This window comes from Rhinolophus ferrumequinum, chromosome 28 (genome assembly GCF_004115265.2).
Source record: "Rhinolophus ferrumequinum isolate MPI-CBG mRhiFer1 chromosome 28, mRhiFer1_v1.p, whole genome shotgun sequence".
Taxonomy (NCBI): Eukaryota; Metazoa; Chordata; class Mammalia; order Chiroptera; family Rhinolophidae; genus Rhinolophus; species Rhinolophus ferrumequinum.
The window spans coordinates 3,079,899-3,101,423 of NC_046311.1; the positions used below are offsets into that span (position 1 = coordinate 3,079,899).

At 44.9% G+C, this 21,525-nt stretch overlaps 1 protein-coding gene and 1 long non-coding RNA gene across 5 annotated transcripts in view; one reads left to right on the forward strand and one right to left on the reverse strand.

Annotated features, from left to right (window-relative positions):
• LOC117018840 (uncharacterized) overlaps window positions 1-21,525 on the forward strand; it is a 28,284-nt gene that overhangs the window by 802 nt on the left and 5,957 nt on the right. The window lies entirely within an intron of this gene.
• PDE8A (phosphodiesterase 8A) overlaps window positions 16,339-21,525 on the reverse strand; it is a 113,110-nt gene continuing 107,923 nt past the window's right edge. For all 4 annotated transcript variants that reach the window (XM_033100078.1, XM_033100077.1, XM_033100076.1 and 1 more), the window contains 5 exons: window positions 20,783-20,915; window positions 19,396-19,563; window positions 17,851-17,980; window positions 17,118-17,229; window positions 16,339-16,714 (listed from right to left, as the gene is read on the reverse strand). In XM_033100078.1, coding sequence (XP_032955969.1) covers window position 16,714; window positions 17,118-17,229; window positions 17,851-17,980; window positions 19,396-19,563; window positions 20,783-20,915 — 544 coding nt within the window. In that variant the 3' untranslated portion in view covers window positions 16,339-16,713. The remainder of the gene's footprint in view (window positions 16,715-17,117; window positions 17,230-17,850; window positions 17,981-19,395; window positions 19,564-20,782; window positions 20,916-21,525) is intronic.

The following is a 21,525-nucleotide window of genomic DNA, read 5'->3' on the forward strand; positions in this document are numbered from 1 at the left end:
TTGCCACCGAGTGCGTGGCAGTCATCACTTTGCACTGTTACTTACACATTTATAACTCAGTAGTGTTTTGGCCTGTTTTAAAAATAATGTATCTTGAAATAAAAGTTTCAAGTGACTTTTTCTTTGTTAAAAATTATTAGTGCATGTTCACATTTGTTGTGCTTTTAAGGTATGAGTAGCACATTCATTAACTAAGCAAGGAAAGCTGTTTCCCAATGGTGAATTAATTTCTCTGGAAGAAATATGCTCAGAGAACTAATAAAGTTATTTAAGATAACTAGCCTTTGTTGGAGAATGGTTGCTTGAATAGTTGAGAACATTGGAAACAATAGCAACAGTGAATTAATAGCAAGGCCAGTGATTTTGAGTAGTTTTCGTTGGCACTTGGTAAGTCAAAAAATGTTACCTGTGCTGTGCAGTTGTTATGCATGACTCAATGCCAGGTTTGAAGAGGCTGAAGAATAAGCTGCTGAAGTCTGCGTGGAACCACTACAGGTGAGAATATTTTTAAAGATGAATAATAACTAATGTGGTAGAATCTGAAGTGGGAATTGGCTGAGCTAATGTTACAGTTGATGGTGGTAGAAATGTGTGTGGAGTGAAAAAAGGCTTATTTGGATAAATTTCAAAGCTTGCAAAAATGGAGTGTTTAAAACCTATGCAATTGATTATGTGACTCTATGTGACTCATCAGTAGGTGCTCTGTAGAAAATATATAAATCTGTCCGTTATTGAACCAATATCTTTACCAGTGAATTTCACTTGCTCTTATAGATTTTACCAAAATTCATGGAACTGATGATGGTTATGTTGTTTTTAATTGTGGTAACACATAATGATAATATTTGTCATTTTAACCATGGAAGTGTAGAGTTCAGTGATGTTAAATACATTTTCAATGTTATGGTAACCATCCTCACTGTATCCAAAAGCATTTCATCATCACCAACAGGAACTCTGTACCCATTAAATAATAACTCCCCACTCCCTGCTCTCCCAACCTCAGGTCACCTCTATGATGCTTTCTAACTCTAGGAATTTGCTTGTTCTGGGTGCCTCATATAAGTGGAATCTTAGTGTTGTTCCTTTTTGTGACCCTCTCATTTCACTAAGCATAATGTTTTCAAGGTCCATCTGTTGTAGTATATATCACATTATATTTCTTTTTATGGCTACATTTCTTTTTGTGGCTAAATGTAACATTTTACATATATATGTATATGTACACACAACACACACACACACACACACACACACACACACACCCCGCAGAGGGTGCCAAAGAATTGTATACACATTTTAAGAAAGGAAAGAACTATTAAAATTACACTGATGGTAACCACTTTGAGCACCTCTTGTAATTGCAGAAGTCAAACATAATTTGTATTCATCTTTTGTTATCAGTATATATTAAGTATTACAATTTTAATACAGTATTTTCCTTTCTTAAAATGTGTATACATTTTTTTGGTTCTCTGTGTGTGTGTGTGTGTGTGTGTGTGTGTGTGTGTGTGTGTGTGTGCCACATTTTTTCCATTCATTTGTTAATGGACATTGTGGTTGTTTCCACTTTGGGTTATTGTGAAGAGTGCTGTTATGAATGTGTGTAAGATACCTGTTGAGTCCCTCCTTTCAGTTATTTTGAGTATATACAAAGAAGTGGAAATGCAAGGTCACGTGTAATTCTATGTTTAATTTTTTGGGAAGTGTCGTACCCTTTTCCACAGCAGCTGCACCATTTTACATTGCCGTCAGCAATATACAAGAGTTCCAATTTCCCCACATCATTGACAATTGTTATTTTCTGGTGTTTTGATAACAGCTCTCTCCAGTTTGTGTGACGTGGTATCTCAGACTGGTTTTGATTTGCATTTCCTTAATGATCAGTGATGTTCAGTTTTTTTCCATGTATTCTTTGGTGTATATCTTCTTTGGAGAAATGTCTGTTCAAGTCCTTTGTCCATTTTTGAATTGGGTTGTTTGGTTTTTTGGTGTTAAGTAGTACGAGTTCCTTGTATATTCTGGATATTAATCCTTTATCAGATATGATTTACAAATATTTTCTCCCATTCTGTATTCTGTTGATGGTGTCCTTTAATTCACAAAAGCTTTAATATTTTCCCCCCGTTGTTGATTATACTGAAAGAATATTGATTTTTTTTTTGTCTGAGAAGGGCAGTGGCCTGGACAGTGATATTAAGAGGAAGGTGGACAATCCTACTCTTCCTCCTCATAAATACAGAAACATATGCAGGGAGAGGTACAGTGTCCCCTTGAGTACTTCAAATTCACATTACCTAAGAAATACTAAATATCTATTACGTGCCAGGTATTTTTCTGGGTGCTAGAGACACAGCAGTTAAGGGCGGGATGAGGACTACACACTAGTCTTTCTGGTGCATTCGTGAATTCCTAGATCATTATGATCAAAATCTTTGAAACAGTGAAGTACCATTCTCTCAAAAGCCCGTGTTCCATTTACTCGCCCTACTCTGATAGACTGCTTTTCGTGTGCTCGGTGAATAAACTGCGTGTTACAGTTCATCTTTCTCTTTTCCTCCTCTGGCGTAAGCAGATCTAATTGTGACAATGTGCTCTATATGCTTGACGAGAAGTAGCATTTGAAAAAATACCAAATGCAACAACAGCACGAAGGTGCTGTTTTCAACTGGATTTCAATTTACTATATGATCTTCAGAACCACTGCTTGACTTCTTTAGGTTACCCAAAGAATCCATCCCTAGTTGCATAATCGTATTACTTGTGAGACCATTTTAATAGCTGGCAAACTTAATAACAGTTCAAATATTTTTTGAAAGATGGACTCTTTCTTTCCTTCTTGAGGATGGAATAAGAGCACTCAGGTGAGGGAAGAGAGAACCATGGGAAATATGATGCCGTCCTTAAGATTTAAATGGAATGTTTTTGTTTTGGTTTGGTGTGGTTTGGTGTGATGTGGTTTGCTTTGGTGTGGCGTGGCGTGGTGTGGTGTGCTTTGCTACCTGTCCTGCCCCAAAGCTGCGGGTGACAGGCCCCAGCCCCAGAGCCCGGTGAGGCCCCATCCGCACTGCTCTGCCACACTCTGATCCGTGCCAAGCTCCTTCCTGGCTTTCACTAGAGCCACGCTGGCTTCCAAGTACAAACGGTAGGAATGCCTCGTTCCTCCAGTCTGTGTCCTTGTCCCTTGGAAACCAAAGGAGCCGTGCACATGCCCCCAGGTCTCAGCGCCTGTGACAGCAGCTTCTTTAGCTGCTGCCTGAAGCTGACCCTTCAGTGCTCAGAGCCAGCATCTGACAGGCGCTGTTGTGTCCACTTGAACCCCGTTGCCCCATCAGGCCCCTTCTCAGACTCCTCTCCTCTTTCAGCCCCAGACTCCCCTGCCCTTTATGCCGTTTGTCGCAGTGAGCTCCTCGGCACACAAATGGGAATTTCAGCTCCGACCCAAATGGCACCGGCAAATTTCCACCCTTTTGGTGATTGACAGCAAAGAGCAGGTCCTTGTAGACTTTTTTTTCTTTTTTAATTGAATGTGTATATTTTTAAAATAATAAGAAAAACTCACTTGTTCAATATGAAGCTATATGTACTGGCTAACAGTAGTCATTTTTTACATAATTATTCTTTCTATTTTTTAAATTTTATTAAATTTTATTTTTACAGTTCACATTCAGTATTTTATGTTGGTTTCAGGTGTACAGCATAGTGGTTAGACATTTATATAATCAACAAAGTGATCCCCCCAAATTGTCTGGTACCTACCTGGGTACATAGTTACTACAATATTATTGACTGGTTTTCCTATGCTGTACTTTACATCCCCGTGACTGTTTTTCTAACTACCAATTCGTACTTAATCCCTTTACCTTTTTCACCCAGCTCCCCCAACCCCCTTCCCATCTGGCAACCATGAGCTTGTTCTCTGCCATCTGAGTCTGTTTCTGCTTTGTGCATTTTATTCTTTAGAGTCTACATATAAGCAAGATCATATGGTATTTGTCTTTCTCAGTCTGACTTATGTCACTGAGCATAATACCTTCCAGGTCCGTCCACATAGTCACAAATGGTAAGATTTCATTCTTTTTTATGGCTGAGTAATATTCCATTGTATATAATACCATCTCTTTGTGCAGTCCTCTATTGATGGGCCCTTCGGTGGCTTCCAAATCTTGATTGTTGTAAATAGCACTGCAGTGAACACAGGGGTGCATATATCTTTATGAATTCGTGTTTCCAAATTTGGATTTCTTCGGGAAAATATTCAGGAGTGGAATCACTGGGTCATAAGGCAGTTCTATTTTTAATTTTTTGAGGAACCTCTATATTGTTTTCCACAGTGGCTGCACCAACAGTGCACTAGGGTTCCCTTTTCTCCACATCCTCGCCAACACTTGTCTGTTGATTTATTGATGATGGCCATTCTGACAGGTGTGAGGTGATAACTCACTGTGGTTTTTTTGCATTTCTCTGATGATTAGTGATGTTTAGAATCTTTTCATATGTCTAGTGGCCATGTGTATGCCTTCTCTGGAAAAATGTCTATTCAGGTTCTCCACCCATTTTTTAATGGGGTTGTTTTTTTGTTGTTGAGTTGTATGAGTTCCTTATATATTTTGGATATTAGCCCCCTATGGGAGGGGTTGTTTGCAAAAATCTTCTCCCACGCGGTCGGTTGCCTCTTTATTTTGTCAGTGGTCTCTTTTGCTGTGCAGAAGCTTTTAGTGTGGTATTCTGTAGGTGATTTCATCAATACAAGTGGATAACCTAAACTATGTAGCATTATTTGCACCCATTGTGTAAGGGATGTTAGTAACATCAAGGATTTTGACACATTCATTGTGTGTATGTATAGAAGTGTTATTGTGATTAGTGTGATTAAAGAAGGAAAGAATCATATCTCTAGGACATAGTATCATTAAAATTCACCAAAGTTGTAAACACCATGATAAATGTTGACAATAGCAGGCTCTACAGGTTGTACAGAAGGTTGTAATTCAGTAAATGTGTTCAGACCATTTAAATACAAGATCCCTAGGTAATAGGTATTCGTCAGCATACAGTGGGGTTTCAGTGGGATAAAAAGCAAGATTATCAACAGTGTGTGACATGCCTACTAGGCTGCTGGGGATTGGCCAGGCCTTGGTGCCCACTCGCATTACAGCCTGAGGGTTTAGTAGGATTTAATTGGATAATAGCAGTGTCCCACGTATCAGGTACCTTTGCCTGTGACCAGTAGATTTCTCACATCTTGCCAGGCGATTGGTAACAGACTACGTACTTCATCAAAGGCTTGTCTTAACTGTGCACACGCAGGAGTATGTCTTAGGGCTGACACATTAGTTCCGAGGACATCAGCCTCCTGATGGGTATGGTACTGACATTCTCTGTTGGAGGTTTCTACTTCTGAGGATGTGTTGTGATCATTGTTTCTGAGACTTGACCTTGTAAATCAGCAGTGTCTTTCTGAACAGAGTGGACAGATGTTCCAAGTCAAATAATGGGTTCTCATGTCTTGCGTTTCAGCCTCTTGAACACCTGACATGAGTAATGACACCAAAAGCTGCTGCAACCTGCAGGGCTTTTCTAAAACAGGTTTTGTCTCGTGGGGGCAAGGCAGGTAATGTGAAAGGATTAAACTGGACCGAAGTGTCCGTACTGAGACTCAACCAAACAGTTATTAAATTGGCCCTTATTAAAGGTAATTTTTATCTTGTTTGGTGTCGGTTGGCATATGACCCTAGTAGGGTTACTGAGAATAGGTTCAAAGGTATTGGGTACAGGAATTCTAGGAGGTGGTCGTGTGAGGCCACATGTCCAAGCTGGCTTTTTTTATACAAATAGTTCCGTTATAGCATCGCCTGTGTATGATACAAGGTCCTGGTGTGGATTCTTCCATATAACAACTACGAAAGGTGACATTCTTTTTTGTTTGTTTCTGTTTGTTTTTTTTTATTGGGGAAGGGGAACAGGACTTTATTGGGGAACAGTGTGTACTTCCAGGACTTTTTTCCAAGTCAAGTTGTTGTCCTTTCAGTCTTAGTTGTGGAGGGCGCAGCTCAGCTCCAGGTCCAGTTGCCGTTGCTAGTTGCAGGGGGCACAGCCCACCATCCCTTGCGGGAGTCGAACCGGCAACCTTGTGGTTGAGAGGACATGCTCCAACCAACTGAGCCATCCGGGAGCTCAGCGGCAGCTCAGCTCAAGGTGCCGTGTTCAATCTTAGTTGCAGGGGGCTCTGCCCACCATCCCTTGCGGGACTCGAGGAGTTGAACCAGCAACCTTGTGGTTGAGAGCCCACTGGCCCATGTGGGAATCGAACTGGCAGCCTTTGGAGTTAGGAGCCCTGATCTCTAACTGCCTGAGCCACCGGGCCAGCCCCAAAAGTTGACATTTTTAGTTGTAAAGATAGGTAATCTGGAATCTGTTCTTGTAATATTCTGAAAGATAGGATGTTGTACTAAGTGTCCATTGTCATCCCTGGGTGTCGCCCTGTCAAAATAGTCCTTTCCCACGTGTGGATCCATAGCAGTAAGATGTTTAGGGATGAGTTCTGTGCCAAGTGATCTCCACCATTTAATATCTTTTCTTTGTATCGTGTTAGCGGAAGAGACGTCGGGAAATGTATACTTAATATAATTATCAAATTTATGTTGACGTATTTCCAAAAGTAATGGAGATCTATACATTGAAGGCGAGGAATATTCTTTAGGCCACGTGGCATTACAAATCTTATTATTCTTTGATTTCATTATCAAGGTTTGCTGTTTAATGCCACAAGGAATAAAGGATCCTAAAACTCTCAGAGAGGATGCAGTGAATTCAAGACAATAATCTTTTAGGGTGCAAGCAAGTCATAAATAGGCATGATGATCAAGAAATTGGTGTTTGTTGGGTCTATATGTAATAGACTGAGTCATGGTTTTTCATGGGTATTTGATAGTGTAAGAATCTCGTAAGCAGTGAGTGATGTTTTGAGAATCAGGTATTTTGTAAGTGGTGGTCTCCTGTGGAAAGAGGCGTCATTACAAGTGTCGGCTCATCTCCGTGTTTTGTTGTTATGGTAATATTATACCATGTATAGTTGCGTGGTTATCAACAATAACATATCTATCAGATCATTAAGGACTTCTGTATCTAATTTTGTTTTCTTTTTGTCTTTTGTAGTCCCAAATCCAACAATTTTGGGAGAGGTGATTCTATAACTCATGTAATGTATATATGTTCCCACATATGTAGCGATATTAGCATAAGAACAGTGGCATAAAAAATCAGAGGTGCTATTGCGGTGTTGAAAGATTGTGTTTGATAAAGATGTTTGAAGTTAGATAGAGTATAAAGAGGCTTGGGAGATAATTTTAGTTTCATATGTTATGCCTTCTGGAGTTTCATATGCTATTTTAGGGAGTTTTGAAGCATTAAAACAAGCAAGTAATGGTTGTAAGGTAATATTTAAGCAATGTTCGGAAAAAGAACAATTACGGGTATATGCATATTGGAAAAGAAGATTGATTTGAGTCATACAAAAATTACCCATCTATCCTAAGAGGCAGAAGTATTGGTATTCAGAACAATGTTTACTTTAGTACTAATGCGTACTTTAGTGTCATATTCCCTAGGTGAGATGTGCGCATGTGTGTCAGTGTAATAGGCGGGAGTCTTTGTGGCCAATTAAGTTCACTAGGAGAAAGTGTCTTTGATATTTTAGAGAAAAATCGTTCTGGAGTGAGGAATGAAGAGAGATTAGATATCACTACTGTATTATTGGGTGTACAATGTCCCCTGCAGAAATTACCAGAGGTTGGAAAGTTAGGAAGACCTGAAAGGTAATAAATAGAGGAAGTTACAGCTCTCTCTCCTCATGATCCTGTAGTCTAACGGGTACCCATAAGGCACTGGAACGTTGGTTTTAGGTGGTAAAAACCTATAACATGGTGCAGTAGGGAACGGAATTGCAGTGGGTGCTGAAGTAGCTGCTGTTGAAGCAGCTGTAGGTTCCTCGTCCTAACCAGTAGCATAGCTCTTCTCTTCATGCGCAGCCTGTAGAAATGGTTGGCACCAGAGCGTAGGGAGATGTTTTGTAAAAGACGCGTGAGAGGGAGCAGGCAGCTGCGCATGCGGGTGAACTAGAGTAATGTGGGTTCCGTGTTTGGTGTGAGTACGGTTAGCTGTTTTAGAGGCGTTAAGATTTATGAGAAGAGTCTTCCTTCTCACTAGACCTGCTGAATTGACTAGAAAGGATGTCCATTGATGGGATGTGTTTGTAAAAGCTGAATTAAACGAGCAGGAATAAGGTCTAGTCCATTTATCCATAGACTCCTCACGTTGCTGATAATGAGCAGAACGGGTGTGAGCGCCCTCTGTGGGCTCCAAGCTGTATCTGCACAAAGGTCTTGGAAAAGTTGTTCTTTGTTTTTTGGGTTTTTTGATTATAGTAAGTGCTAAGGATTCCCTCAAAGTAAGGTTTTCCACTGAATGATCCTGGGGAATGCTGAGCCACTCTTGGGTACAGTGAGGGTTTCATTTGTAGGCGTAGGTGGTTCAGAAGGAGTAACTGGAGCGTTAATAGGAGCAGTGTCATTGGGTCAGTGTCGTCCTCAAGAGTACCCCCAAATCGTCTTGAAGCAGATGAGTGCCGTGAGGATGTGTGGGGGGGCACATTTTGGAAGTTGATGGGAGCGTTGTGTCCCTTAACTTTGCTATAGAGTGAGTGACACAGTGGCTCTAGTAAATGAGCACGTGACGAAGCCCTAATGAGTCACGAGTAGAGGTGTGTTCAGCTAAACCGTGAATAGTGGCGAGTGCTGCTGTCATTTCAGTGAGTAGTCCTTCGTCGTAACACAAGGATTGCTCAGAGTTCACCCGATGAGGTCTACCGTGCGGGGGGGGGGGGGGGGCTTTCAGTCAAGTTCAAGGTACCGTCCGGGTGTAGAAAGTAAAGTGGCGCCATCTAGGGGTGGGTGGAGTTAGTACTAGTGAACGTGCAGCTTGCCCGGCCAGTAACTGTCAATGGCCTGGGCTGATTCACCCCTCGGGGAGGGGGAGGCTGACGTAGTTCAAGGTGAAGATGCTGCAGTAGATGGAGATGGTGACGTAGAGACCCGTGGAGCGGGTGCGCATTCCTGTAGTGGGTGGGGGTTTGGCTTCACAACAGCGTAGGGTGGAAGAGTCAGCTGAGGCAGATATTGGGGGTCCTTTTCAGAGTTGTCTACGTTGCTCCAGTCGGAGTCTCCTTCATTTTCAAGCGACGGAGTCGATCTCCGAGGGATTTGTTGAAGTTTCAGAGTATTAAGCAGTGAGGCAGGTTTTGAATCTGGTCTTCGATGAAGTATAATTATTGGGAGAAGAGAGTGGAAATACCCATGCTGTATAGATGCTTAGGGCATAACATGCGTGTCTGGTCAAGGGAGAAGTATTAGAGCATTGTCTGTCCTCACAGCAGAAATAGGAAGAAGCAGAAGAGAAGAGTAAGAGAAGCAATAAGAGGTTGATACACGCAGCTGTAAGAATTCTAGCGGGATTCATATTGGGAATCCGAGTGTGTAGTCAAATATCTTGTTGTTAACACAAGGCGATATTTGTATCTTTAGTTCCAATTGTCCTCTCACTCTTGTAGTCCAGTAAGTGTTTCTGTCTCCGTTTGCAAGAATTTTCTGTTGAGAGATAACAGGTTTGTCTCTCTGTTTAACAAATACTTTGTAAGGTATTTGATTTCTTGCAAGGGCAGAGGTTTCCCTGTCGATACCACTGTCTCCGGGTGTAGTCACTTCATGAGGTGCAGGTTCATGGTGTCTGATTCTTTGATGTCATTCAAAACAGGCAATGTCTAGTTCCTGTTGGAAATTTGAAGTCGGGTTTATAGATTTAAGACGTCTTTTAAGTAGACCATTAAATCTTTCAGTATATCCTGATGCTGTGAGGTGATCCTTTGTTTCCCTGAAAATAAGACCTGGCTGGACAATCAGCTCTAATGCGTGTTTTGGAGCAAAAATTAATATAAGACCCGATTTTATATTATACCCAGTCTTATATTATATAAGACCTGGTCTTATAGTAAAATTAGACCGGATCTTGTGTTAATTTTTGCTTCAAAAGACACATTGGAGCTGATTGTCCGGCTCGGTCTTATTTTCGAGGAAACAGGGTAGGAGAAACGTAAGTTCCATTGTGTATCCTACTCCTGCGCATATCCTTGTGTGTATCTAAGAGTAAAGTGTGTGCCATGATCAGATGCAGTTTTTGGGGGGGCTCTATAATGTGCTGACCGATTGTCTAAAGGCCTGGGGGAAGCTTGCGGGGTAGGGTTACCCTCTGCGTTGCTACACGTGCAGCTGAGTGTGCATGAACTACATATAGTGCATGTGTGTTTCCGTGCATGTTTGGGGTCAAGTGGACCCACAAAATCTATTTGGAGAAGAAAGTTAAAGATGTTAGGTCTCAGTGATGAAGGAGGGGCTCTCATTCTAAATTTCTCAGAAAATTGGTTACAGGTAGGGCAGGAATTCATGGCTTGTCTCCGTGAATGTGGGCCAATGTGGCGGAAAGTGTTGTGTAGCCATAAAATATCTCCTCTGATCCTTTCTGAATGATCCAACCTGTTGTGTCCCTTTGTGGGTACAGTTGGTATTTCCCATTCACCTTGTGGGGATTTCTCTAGTTTAAGTTTGATAGGTTTATGCGTTAGTTCTTCTAGCTGTGCGATTAAGTTTGTCTGACTGCTGCAGTTTTAGTTGTATGGTCCCATCTTGAAGTGTTTTCTGGTTTTCAGTTTTTCTTAATTTCCTGCTGTTTTGTTTGTTGATCTGTTTCTTTCTGATGATTCCGAGTACTTACTGGGACATTCTCTGTGATGTGTTTGATTTGCTTGGCTTCCTCATGGTTGTATTGTGTTTCTCGGCTGTCATCCTTTCCGTGTGCAGAGACGCGTGCGACTAACATTTCATACGATGACTGACTACATCTAATTCTTTCCAATATTCTGCTGACCATAGTTTCTTTCCATTAATTTTCCAATCAGTCTTTTTCCATTTTCCTGATCAAATAGCAGTGCCATTAGCGGTGGCCCATGAATCAGTAAATTTGTATATAACCTTCTGGTTTTTCCTACGGGATTGTCCAGCAGTGAGAACAGCAGCGATTAGGTTGGCATGTTGTGCAGATTCAGATTTCCCCGCTTCCCCGAGGGTCCTACGTCCTCGGGGCTCAATGCCGCCGCGGTCCATTGTGTCCTGCGAGCTCAAGGGGGCTGAGCCGCCCTGTGTGATGAGTGAATTTGCTCCTCCCTCACCTGTGGCGGAGGTGCAGCCTCTGCCTTCTGAAGCTCTTCCACGGGCTCCTGGTCAACGCCGGTGTTTCCTGTCCCAGCTTGGAATGCACCTTTTCCATGCCACGAGTTTAGGATACATTTGAATACCTGCCATTTCTTCTGGTGTCATTGTGACCCGTTGTAGGACTGGTGACACCTGGTTATGGGCGCATCACCTGTTCGTGGTTCGGGATGTCTGAGGGCTTCATAAGTGAGCGAAACTTGTGTTTTGCAAATGGAGACTATTTACTAGGTAAAGTGAGGGAGCTTAGTGGTCTGAAAGGCAAGCGGCATAAAAATGAGGCGTCTGCACAATCCTTTGTCCATAGAGCCCAAGTGCCACAGTCTGGGGCGAATAAGACGTGTGGTCTCAATGTAGAGTTCTCTGTGGGATACTGCAGAGAGCTGATGGTCTGTAAGTCCTCGTCAGGTTTAGGGCTTCCTGTTGGGGAGTGCCTGTTCAAACTTCTCTGCTTTTCTAGTAATTGCATGATTGTTTTGAGATCCTTGGAGGAAGTGGAACGTGTTGCCTCCAGTAACCAGGATGCAGTCAGTCTTTGAGCTTCTTGTGTGTGGGTTGGGGTGGCGAAATGTCAAATCTTATCTAAGACTTTCTGGGGTATCTTTCTGCCTTCAGATGACCATGTGATGCCAAAAAATGTAACATCAGTAGATGGACCTGTGGTTTTATCATAACTATTGTCCATCCTCTGGACCTTAAGATCTGGATTAATTGATGTCTTTCTTTTTCTGAAATGTCTTTATTATCATGAGCCATGTCGTCTGCATATTAGAGGATGAGAATAGAATACTTAGTTGTATCAGTATGGCTTGTAAGAATAGAATGAGCTACCCTGGGCTATTGGGGTCACCTTGAGGCAGTCTTTTCGATCTATATCATTTGCCTTCCTGAGAGAAGGTAGTATGTTCCCTAGATTTCATAGGTAGCGTGTGGCAAGGAACAGGACTCACTGGCTTGAGTGATTTTGTTATTAGCTTCCTAGGTGTCAGGTGGAGCTCTTTCTAACTTAGGTGATTCTTCGTGTAGGTTTATAGAAATAAACTATAGGAAGTCTGTAGTCCCTGCTGGGTTTTAATACTGGCCATATAGGGCTGTTATGTAAATTAGGTCTACTAGGTTCAATAATGTCTTCTTTCTATAAATCCTGTATTTTTTGAGATATTTCCTTATGTCCTCCTGTAAGAAGGGACTGCTTAGTGAGTGTAGGTTTATGTGGCAATTTGTGCTTGTATTAGATTGTAAATTTTTAAATTCTTTAATTTCTTCAAGTGCCAACAGTAATGAAAAGTTTTGGGTGTCAAGTCCATTCCAGTTATGTTTTCCAGAATAGGATTAGCATAGAATGTGTGTATTAGTGGTTCTTTATTATATAGTAAGATATAAACTTTAGTCGGTTGTGCATGTTAAATGTTTCCTAATCCTGTAATTCCTATGCTATGGTCGTTTATATTGGGTGTAGTATGACATTCATTGATATTGTGATCCAGTGTCTACTAAAAATGTACAGTGTAACAAGTGTCATCCTGTTTGTTTAGCAAGATTTGCGAATGGTCTGTTGTCACCTGGTCTGTTGTCACCAGGCAGCTTGACCAAGGCCTTCCAGGTCTGTGTTAGTTTTTTGAGAACAATCTTGGGGTAAAGTTGGTAGTTGCCCCTTTGTTGTTGTGAATTGAATCTGTTATTGTTTGGGAAATGTGTTCTGTCCTGATTTTGTCCAGGATTCCTTTGTGATGCTGAGTGTTCCTTCTGTGCTCATACCACACACCTTCTGGTGTATATGTAGATAGCTAGAAAGTTTTCCATCTGGTGAAAAGAATGTTGGTCTAAATGGTCTAAAATGTGGTCTGTTCATAGCCCTAGAATTTTTACGGTTTTTAAAAATAAATCTGGGTTTAAAGTTTTGTCTAAAATTGCTGAATTTTTGCATATTAAAAGTAAATTTCATTGCCCTGAATGTTACTTGGTGGGTCCCTTGTAACTGCATGTAACGTAAAGACCTTGAGCGTGCCCTGCATGGTGTGTGCTGTTACTGAAGCATTTGTATAAGGCAGTTGAAGATGTCTGGAGCTCCTATTAGAACTGCTCTTTTAAGATCATTGGTTGCAGCTACCTAAAACGGTGTGTATTTTCTCTGTATAACATATGCTAGTGCCAGAGGGGCTTATTTCCTGATGACTTTCTGTCCTTGTAAGTCTTTCCATTGTAAACTGTCACCAGACTTAGTGGGGTCTAAGTATGGGGGACTCTTCTCCAAGCAATAGTTCCCCAATCAGAGTCTCTACTCTGGCCAGGTGGGCTTGTGTTAACATCAGATGTGTTCGTTTAGTGCTGGGTTTGCGTTGATAGCAGTCATCTGAAGCATTTCAGATCCAGTAACGGTGTAGGATCGGTTCCCAAGTCCCATACTGGAGTAGCAGTCGACATCTGACTACAGGGAATTCTCCTATTTTGTCATCCTGCCCTGGACTGTGTATTCTGTTCCTTCTGCGTGTAGCATCGGGAGTCAGGAGGCGAGGCTTCAGGCGCTCGGCGTGGGACGAGCGCAGGTGCGGCTTCAGCTCGTCAGTTGGGGCTGAGTGAGGGGCCATCGGAGAGCTCAGGTCTTATGCTCGAGGCTGGTGCGGTGCCCCCAGAAAGCCGTCCAGGTGGTCACACGCCACCCACCCTGCGTCTGGAGTTACCTGGTGAGGGCGCTCCCTGGGTACACCTTTCACATGACACTGTGACATGCCTGGCGCTTTGTGACTGATACAGCTGTCGGAGTTATTACAGTCTGTTTTGTGTTCATAATTCTCTATACATGTTGCAACTGCAAGTGGGACTTGCTCTTCATTTGTTTTTCCGGTATTTCATTGTTAGCATATAGGAACCATGGATGTTTGTGCGTGGATTTTGTATCGTCCGAGTCCAAAGCCATGATTTCCTGATCCCCCTCTCCTCCGAAGGACATGCCACTTTCTCCTCTTTCACTGTGCCAGAATTCCGGGGTGAAGATTCTTGAACAGTCTTGTGTGCATTTGCAGATTTGTGTAGAACGGAGCTGGAAGTAAAATCGCTGAATGAGGAACTCATGTAGGTATTTTCAAATTGCTCCCCCCTGGACTGGCACCAGCTTTCCGGGCCTGCCACTGCTGTTTGCACCCTCGTCAGTGCTTCCTATGGCCGGGTTTTTTAAAACTTAATCTGAAAGTTGTTCAAATCTTGTGTTTTTTTAAACAAAAATAAAAAAAAATAAATCTTGTTTTTTTGCCCTTTTCTTAGTTTTAGGCCTCCTTTATTCTGAATACTAATGTTTCTTTTATAGGTCATTTCTAAATCTGTGGTATGATTTTGTATATTTTGCATATTTAATTTGTAACCATTTAGACAATTTATATCTTGTATGCTTTCTGAAGTTTTTGTTGTCATTTAAAGAATGTTTCCCCCATTCCAGTGTCAAAGTTATTTTGTCCACACATGGATATTTATTCTGGAATGGTTTTGTATATGCTGTGAGCTAGTATTTGTACTTATTTCTGTCAGTGTTTCATAACTCGTTTCTCTCTTACTGCATTAGTCACATTTTATTCTCTTAGCTGACATTTTAGTGACTGTAAATTCCATATTCTCTGTTCCTTTGACAATCTCCCTTAATGTGCAAGTAATCCCATGGAAGGTGTGATCTCGAATACACAATCTCCTTTATCCTGCTGAACATACAGCTTTCTCTCTCTTGCCCCTCTTCCTCCTGACTACCTGGCACTGTTGTTTCCCCCACCTGGTATACTTTCAGGTTTGCCCATGTGCTCACCCATCTCTTCGTATGCCACTGCTTTTCTGTAACCGCCTCTTGTGTCTGGATTCATCTGCTAGAACTACAGTTTCCAGCATTTCTTCCCACGGGGGCCTGTGTAAAATGCACTGCGTGTCCCAAAGTGTGTGTATTTTACCTACTCTGCGAATGCTATTTTGGTTAGGCTGGTGATTCTAGGCCGACAGTCTCCTGCAGTATTTTGAAACCGTCATCCCTTTTTCTTGTTGCTGCCGATGAGAAGTCTGCTGGCAGCGTAGTGCTGGTTCTTTTGTAAATGGTCTGTTCTTCCTGACAGCTTTTAGGTTAGGCTCTGAGCCCAGAGCTGTAGTTTCACTGCATCATGTGGATTTGTTTCACTGATCCCACTTGGGATCAGCATATCCTTTAAATCTGAGCACTCCTGTCTGTGAAAACCAGAGGGCCTCTCAGCCTGTCTTTGGATGGTGCCTGACCTCATTCTCCCTCTGAATCTGCTAGTGTAGACACTTGGAATATTTTTAAGCATGTCGTTCGGTCTTCCCTATTTTAACTTTGGTCATATTTTCCATTTTTAACCCCTGTGCTGCAGGCTGAGTGACTGCCTTAGCCTTCCAATTAACTAGTTCTGTGTTTAGTCTTGTTTTTGTAAAGAAGTTTGTTTCAACAATAATATCTAGAAAGTCTGTTTGGTTCTTTTTTTGAACTATGTTGGTTGATCTTATGGTTTCTATTGCCTTTTTTCCTCCTCAAATATGTTAAGGATTTTCATGTGAGTGTGTCTTTTAGGTGATTGCTTCTGGTGGTGCCAACTTCAGATACTGTCTGTACTTTTGTGTCTACATCATGACATCTAAGCTCCTCGTTGGGATCCTTTCCTGGCACCTGGAAGAAGACTAGGGGAGCAGGGTTTCTTCCCACCTCCGTCTATAGTTACCAACTTAGGTCACAGAGAAAGCGGCCTTGGTTTCCTTAGAGACCCCTGGTTTGGCACCATCACCCCACAGGGTGCCCATGATTGCTGACTGAGTTCCCAGTGGGAAGTTCTAGGTAGTTCTGAGAATTTTTCCACGTATTAGTCTGGCTTTTTGTGATGTTTAGTCATTTAACTATTAATGTTTTCCTTCAATAAAGGTATCTTTTTCATTTAGAGGGAGAAAAGGGTAAAATATTATGTCTTCTAAAACTCCAAAGAAAAGGTGACACATGAATTTTTAAAAACAAATAGTTTAATTTCATTTTTATCTTTGGAAAAAGCAATATAACAAGCACTTTGACATGTTGTCATCGTGTGTCATTTTTAACGTTACTACAGTTATTGAAAATGTGAGAATATATAACCTTTAAAAATCTCTAGAATCAAGGATTACCATTGAAGATGAGAACAGATTGGTTTTAAAATGTCATTTTAGTAAATACTCCGTTTTTGTTCTTTGTGTCTATGGAAATAATTGGTAGAAACACTGTACAAAACAAGGCAGACGTTTGGAAAATTCATTTATAAAATTGTAGGGAAAAGGTGTTCAGTCCAAATTTCTTTTCCTTCACAGATCACTGAGCAAAGTCCATCGGTGATTAGAGCAGTTTGAGAGTTCTGGGTGCTGTACAGGAGGGTCCGGTCATCGGTCTGGAATAAGATTTATGCAGAAAACAGGCTTTCAGAAAAGTGTAACAGATCAAATATTTCTATAGTTCCAATTGTCATTTTTATATTAGTGTGCATTATGAAAAGTCTGTGCAACAACACTTACGTAATGAATGAGTCATGTAAATTTTATGGCATTTAAAATAGGCTTTGAAATCTTAAAATTCATTTTAAAAAGCATTCTAATAACTATCCTACTGCTAAAACAATATTGTGAGAAGATATTACTCGGGCTTTCAGGGAAAGGTAGGAAGGGGAGGGGAGGGTTAAGGAAGAAAGAGGGATTTAGGGGGTGGGAGGTAGGGTGGCAGGAAGGAAACCCTGAGACAAGCTCTCCTAGCAGAAGGGCCAGGGCCCTGAGGACAGTGAGGTGACGGTGACTCACCATTCGGACTCGGTGGGTGGCCGCAGGCTCCGCAGCTTCCTCTCGTCCAGGTCTTTCCAGTACTTGAAGTTGCTGTCCAGGTGCTGCAGCAGCTCTGGCAGGTCCACAAAGGCTGGAGGAGGAGAAGGAAGTGAGGTCTCTGCTCAGCTTAGAGCCTCGAGCATTTGGAGGAAGAGGGGACAAGGGGGGCAGTGGCCAACCGCCTAGGAACGCTGAGCAGATGGGAGGGGACACACAGCAGGTGGCATGAGCCCAGGTCACTGACGCAGTGCCCTCCTCGTGCCAGCAGCTCCGCTAGGAGCACCTGCTGAGCTGATAACTAGTAAGTAACTCGGGGAGCTCATCTGCTCAGTCAGCACCTTCGGGGCCCGGGTGTCGGGAACACAGCTGAGCGAGCCCCGCGGGGTGCCCAGGGCCTCTTCTCTGAGAAGCTGCCCACACTGCAGGTTACAGACGAGGGACGTGCACCATCTGCTCCACAGTGACGCCTGGGGCCAGATGGCACCGTGGGTGCGGCGTCAGCAGTAGTGGTTTTGAACTCTATGTTCTCTGCTGGGAGCTGTGCGGCCCACCTGGGGGCGGGGGAGGGAATGGGGGAGTGCCCAGGGAGCCCCAGGCCTCAGGCCCTCCGTGCCACTGGGAACAGGAAGCCCCCAGCATAGTCTCGAGGCAGACAGCGTGTGCTCCGTCGGTGCCCCTCCCGTGGTCAAGAACGCGCCCGCAGAGCTCTTACCGTCCCACGCGTCGAACATGCCGGTGATAAAGTAGTCAATGAACGAGATCTGGGACTTGGGGATGCTGCAGGTATTTCTGTCGAAAACCGGCATCACTACAGGTAAGTCCTGCCGCTTCTCCTCGTCGGTCTGCAACACAGAAAACGCCGGAATTCCACGACTCCAGGACCTGCTCCTCGCCATGTGCTGAGTGGTCCACCAGATGCCGAGCTGTTGCCAGGGTGGGGACCTCTCTGCCGGGAGGGCCTGAGACACCCCACCCAACCCAACCCAGACTTGTCAACACCAGATGGTGTGACCCCACTAGCTGCCCCGCTCTGCTGCTCCTGTCACAGCCCAGCCACCCCTTCCAGCCAGAGCTGCCACACTGAGTGAGATGCAGCCACTGTCGGGGGTTCCAGTGGCTGCTTCACATCTCAGCCCAAACTGTTTTATTTGAAAAGGCTCTAAACATCCTTGAGATCCGTGAGGTTAAAAAGCGTCTGGCATGAAGGGTTTTTACGTAGTCAGGCGCCGCTCGACGACGGGTGCGTGCTGAGCAGTGCGTGGTTAGCGACGTGGGCTGGTGCGAGCGTCACAGACCCAGCTGGCAGCCCCCAGGATGTACACCTGGGCTGCCAGCCTGCACGGCGTGTGACGCCCGAGGACAGCAGGCGGCTGTCACACGGTGGTGTGTGTGCTGGAAAGGTGTCCAAACCCAGAAAAGGCACAGGAAAAATAAGGTGTAAATACTAAATAGCGGCGCCCTGGACAGGACACCCGCCAGGAATGGGGCTCTGTGGACCGGAAGTCGCCCCAGTGAGTGAGGGGAGTGGGGGTGAAGGTCTGGTCCGCATGGCACTGCATGAGTGTTGGCTTTAAACACTGTCGCGGCGGCCCTCCCCCTGCTTCCTCCTGACAGGCTAAGAGGGGACACGGCGGGCGCTGCCTGGGCTGCTCCCTGGACGGGACGTGGGCTGATTGACGGGCTGGGTGAGGCGCCGGCTTCTTGCCACCACAGGGACTGGGGGTGTGAGGACTAGTAGGGAGCAGGAGGCACGCACTGGCGTGGCGGTGTCGCCTGCTGAGTCCTGGAGCAGCAGGCGGGTTAGGGAGCTCAGTGGGATCGTGAAAAGGGGGGGGTTTGCGTGGGGAGCGTGTAGCACTGAGGGCTCAGTATGATGACTGCGGAAATGTGTGTTTGTTTCCATGGACCCTGTTCTGGCACCAAGGGCTCTCTGCTGCTTGAGAAAGTGACGGGAGAAATGAAATGTGTCTGCTTTACGTCATTACAAGCTGTCTCCAGAGTGCAGGGACAGGCTGGCTCCGCCCTGCCACACAGCGCTGCTGTGGAAGTGGCCTCAGCCCCGACTCCGGGGAGGTGGCCGCTGAGCCGTGGGTGGGCAGCGGGCATCCTGCACTCGGCAGAGGACAGGCCGGCGCTGGGCGGGCTGTGGGGCGTGTGTAGTGTGGGGATGGGCTCCCCTGTGCTGAGCCAGGGCCCCCGGGGGTGGGTGAGTGTGTGCCCGAAGCTCCCGTCAGAGCGGAGAGAGGCCGCGTCTCACCTGAGAGAAATACTCCTCCGAGATGCGTGCGGCCCACTCGATGCACTGCTCCCGGGGCCGGCACGGGTTGGACACGTCCGCGCACTTGATCAGCATCCGTTTGATCAGAGTCCGGTTCTCGGGTGTCCTGAGCATAGTGTTTATGGCTTCTTGCTCTTGATCGGTTTCCTAAAACGAGAGGAATTCAGAGCCATCAAATGGGTCCCCTGGTGCTGTGCCTGGTCCCCGGGAAGCGCCGCGAGGTCCGGGGCTGCCATGGATGCTGAGTCCTCTATGAGCTGGCCCTCACGTGACGGGGGGCCAGGCCCTTGGGGCTCCGGCAGCCCCGAGGCTGATGAGCTGCGTCCCCTCCTGGGCTTTCTGCTCTTCTCACTCTAAATACTTCTCACAGTTGCCTTTTCTTTCTCTTGTACTAGCTCTATCGTGCTCCCTTGGTAAGAACGCAAAGACTGGCTTTTACTTACTTACTAAAAGAGAGTGTGAATTGAAAAAAGAGTTCTCTGCTCTCACCGGAGAGAGAGTCTCGTGTCCACCAGGCTCCCTGCTGCTTCTCGTTACCTGATGTCGACCCCAGCCCCGGGCAGGTGGGACGGGGATGAACTGTCGGTGCTCCAAGTTACTGACCCTTCCCTAACACTGCTGAGCGTTTTATGGTGTACGAAGGACTCAGCCGTCATTTCCTTTTGATCTGCACTCAGAAAAGGCTGTGGTGGGAGGTCTGGGAAGCAGGATTCTGTACTGCGACATTTTACAAACGGGGACACGGGGATGCAGAGGTAAAGACACTTGTCCAGAGCCACCTAGCTGAGCACGGGGAGTAGGTGGCAGGGCAGACAAGTGGGCCTCAGGAATAGGGTCCATGAAAGAACATTCTCTAGGGGCTGACGTGACCACAAATCTATACAGTAGACACCATGGAGGACATGCCCACCTTGTGCTGTGCCCACTGATCCTAGAGATTGTGCCCGTTCTACATGCAAGGAAACGGGGAAGCAGACTGGGTGGGCACTTCCTGAGTTCCGGGCGCCTGCTTGGGAGAGGCCTGCTGGGATCCTCCCCAGGCAGTCGTGTGGACTCCGGGCCTCAAGTGCAGAAAGGGGGCGCACCAGGGTCACCCTCCTGTGACAGCCCACAGAAGATGGTTGCTGCCACCACAGAAAGTGCTGTGGGGAGCAGCTGGTGAGAGACCCCCAGGGCTGTAACCGACCCCAGGATGCCCAAAAGGAAGGGAGTGGTCCGCCCTTCTAAACTTTCACCGCCCCTTCAGAGGTTTTGTTTCGTTTGTTTTTCTACCAAGTTGTGGCACTTTCAGTAATTTAACCAGTGGAAACGCCATTCAGTAGGGATGAGCCCCAAACAGCCTCTCTTGGCAGCCAGGCTCCCTTACCTTGTTTTCTTCTAGCACCGCCAAGGGCTTCGTGACGCTGTTGACAAACTTGTTGACATGCTCAAAATGCTTTGTCATCTCTGTGGCCAGGACCATGTCAATCACCGCCTGGCGCAGCGTCCGGTAGTCGTTCCTGTTTCAGACGACAGACAAGAGGCTGCTGCAGACACGAACCAGTTCAGGGTGACAGAGACTCAGGAAAGCTGTTACTGAGGATGCGTGGCCACCGTAGCTGAAGTGCCAGTGGCACTGGAAGTCTCAGGTTAGCAAGGGGGACCCTAGCAACAGAAGTGATGACCGCTTGTCACCCTGTAGGGTCAGGCACGTGGTTCTCAGAAGGTAGTCAGGGTGAACAAGCTGCTCTCTGTGGTCATGGAGACTGTGCCTCACATGGAGACCCAACTTTAGTGCCAAGGAACTTAGAGGGGAGACTTCTGACAGCTCAGAAAACCACAGGCAGTGCTCGAGACTGCTTCCTCCAGCCCTTGTTTTTATGTAATTTATAAAAATTTGGTTTTCTGAGGTCTAGAGAACATGAAACCTGTATTGTGTTCCTATCAGAGGTTACTGATAGATATACAAGTTACTAGGAATAAAACCTATTTAACACCACCTCTGAAATTCTAGAATGTGGCAAAGGGGAGTTTAGTAAAATCAGGAGTCTCCTTTTTAAAAAATCCAAATTAATAAGGAGTCCTCATGACAACACTTTTTCCTTCTTTGACTGATCTGGTGTTAAGCCC